Source organism: Quercus suber, unplaced genomic scaffold (genome assembly GCF_002906115.3).
Source record: "Quercus suber isolate HL8 unplaced genomic scaffold, Cork oak 2.0 scaffold_310, whole genome shotgun sequence".
Taxonomy (NCBI): Eukaryota; Viridiplantae; Streptophyta; class Magnoliopsida; order Fagales; family Fagaceae; genus Quercus; species Quercus suber.
The window spans coordinates 137,095-139,955 of NW_027069766.1; the positions used below are offsets into that span (position 1 = coordinate 137,095).

At 33.1% G+C, this 2,861-nt stretch overlaps 1 protein-coding gene across 1 annotated transcript; it reads right to left on the reverse strand.

Annotated features, from left to right (window-relative positions):
* Positions 1–617: 617 nt before the first annotated feature.
* On the reverse strand, positions 618–2,463 carry LOC112011852 (transcription factor MYB1). Its single transcript, XM_024044189.2, has 3 exons — positions 2,243–2,463; positions 1,781–1,910; positions 618–1,305 (listed from the first exon to the last, which is right to left on the reverse strand). The coding sequence occupies exons 1-3, from the start codon at positions 2,373–2,375 to the stop codon at positions 765–767; spliced, it is 804 nt and encodes a 267-aa protein (XP_023899957.1). The 5' UTR covers positions 2,376–2,463; the 3' UTR covers positions 618–764.
* Positions 2,464–2,861: the final 398 nt, after the last annotated feature.

Sequence of the window (2,861 nt, forward strand, 5' to 3'; positions counted from 1 at the left end):
GATTTTTTTTTTTTTTTTTTACATTTCAAATTTTATTTATTTGGTTGGAAAAGAAAAAGGAATATGTACAAATTATAATGAGTGTAACCTAAAGTGAAAGACAAAGATGGACGGAATATTTTTATTTGAGGTTGAGTACACGTTGTACCCCCACACAAGTCTAAATTCTTTTTTCTTTTTCTTTTTTTCTTATCTTTTTGAATGTTTCTCGTGTAACTCGGGCAAGGTTGGCGCCTTTCTAGCGGGGTCTCAAGGGCCATAGAGAAAATATTCTCACACATTCAATTATATATAATCTGCACAATTAAATGGAATAGACTAGTGAATAGTGAGTGTATGATAATCATTACTTAGATATCATAAAGTATTTGGGGAAAAATGAAGAGAGTAGTTCTAGGACCACAAATTATCCACAATTTTTTTGTCACAATTCTAACGTGGTAGATTTTGAGTGGTTAATTATCACTTACACATGGATTCGTCATTTTTTCTTTACGAATCACACTCTTTCACATCATAGTTGTGGCAATAAGTTGTGAAAAATTATGTGATCCTGGATTTTTCCAAATGAAGAGGGAAGTCGAACGTGAGATTAATGATTTTGAACGCAACATTTTATCTTACTCGTGGAAATAACAATGACAAGGTGATCAACTTGAATGCTGCTAGTGGCCTCACCCTAGGTAATAATGAAATTATTCGAAATTTAGAAGGTTTACATGACCGATAATGCATGCAAACTCAGTTTAAAAAAACAACACTATTTAGATTGTCCATTCCTCGGCTGATTCTAGAAAAGAAGCCAAAGATCTGAAATCTGAGTCCATGCTAGCTTGGACACTAAAATCCTCCGACACATCCTTAGGTGACAAAAGCGTGTGACTGACAAAAGCTGGTTTGCTAACATCTCCTTCTATCAAACTGTTCATATTAAACATTTCAAAATCATTGAGCTTTGTGAAGTCGGAATTAAGAAAATCTGAAAGGCCTATTTCTCCCACATCGAAATCCATCAATAAGTCCAATGAGTTTTCCTCTGTAGACGTGGATGGTGATAACCCATCACTGGATCTGGGATGTACTTCAATGCTGTTCACCACGTTGCCGTGCATGGATGGACTTTTTGCCTTGCTGTGTATAACATCTGTGTTTTGTGATTCATCAACTTTTCTGGTTATTGCTTTTTTCGCAGTTTTGCTATGGTTTAGTGGTTTCCGTTGCTCCCGCTTAGCCAAAATGGTGTTCCAATAATTCTTGATTTCATTGTCTGTTCGCTCTGGGAGTCTCCCAGCTATCAAAGACCATCTAAAAAAAAAAACACACGCCAAATAGAGTAAAAAATCTATTCCTTTTAATGGATATGGAGTTTCTCACGTTTATATTGTCCGTACAAATTATCCATTTTACATTTAAATGTGGACATTAATAAAAAAAATGTGACTATAACATGAAATTATTAACATTATATAAATAAGGTGTATAACTACGTAATACAAAATTTTCCACATTTCAAAATATAATAATATTAAATGAGTCTAGTTAATAGACGTTTTTTTTTGTTTTTTTTTAAACTAGTTAATACACGCCTTAGAATATATATTAATCATTTATTTTAAGAATTTTATGAGAAACCAAAAAAATATTTAAAAAAAAAAAATTAGTCATTTTTTCATTTTTCTATAAAAATTTTCTAAAACATCCATGTTAAATTAGGATCTACAAAAGTTCTGGAATTGTGTGAAATATCGGATAAAAAAAAATAATAGAGCATGGACAAGACCTGTTGCCTAAGAGTTTGTGGAGCCTGATGATAAGGTCTTCTTCATCATTTGTAATGTTGCCTCTCTTGATATCGGGTCTCAAATAATTCAACCAGCGAAGCCTACAGCTCTTCCCACATCTCTTAAGCCCTGCACATGAACAATTAAACGTCATTTCCATGCAGCACACTTGTTCCTTTAAGATAATAAATTCCTATTTCTAGCAAAAGCAAGTTAACCCTTTCTTTTTCTTTAGGTAAAGCAAACCTAATTGAAGATATACTCTAACATAATTTAATATATTTTTTTCAAGCGAAGGAATCACCTGCATCTTTTATTTTTAATCTGTTTTCTTTTTTTTCATGAACGCTCTTCATGGTTTTCTTCCCACAGCAACCTAGCTTTTTCTACAATCTCTAAAGTGTAAAGTAATGCTAAAAAACTTGCAGTTAGAGAAGTGAAACTATCCATTAGTATCTAACCTGTGTCTCTGTGAACTTTTGCCCACTTTCCTTCTCCATGGGCTTTGATGTAATCTGTGAGTAACTTGTCTTCTTGAGCTGTCCAAGCCCCTTTATTTAGTCCCTCTTGAGAACAGCAAGGACTCCTTCCCATTTCTTGTTTAATCCTCTCTCTCTCTCTCTCTCTCTCTCTCTCTCTCTCTCTCTCTCTCTCTCAAGTTCCTAGAGAAATTTGAAAATTTGTTTCCGACATGCATGGAGGTGGGGAGATCAATTTATAGAAGGATTAGTCGGTTTAAAAATGGACAAAACCATTTTACAATTCATGTAGAGTCATAACCAGTAGGATCTGAGAATTACAATCTACACGATCTAGACAACAAAAAAAATATAATATAATTAATTGAAGTACCCAACGTGTTTCACACTTTCAGTCACGTGCATGTGTACTTGGATTGAGAACCCAAATGACCCCATGTGACAAATTTATGGGTTCAACTTGTTACAAATTATTTTACAAGGGCTTCTCAAAAAAAAAAAAAAAAAAATTACAAGGTCTTAAAGATTCCTTAAAAAACACAGATTTAAACGTATACAATTTTGGAAAAAATTATAAGTTAATTTTTTGATTTTTTTACTT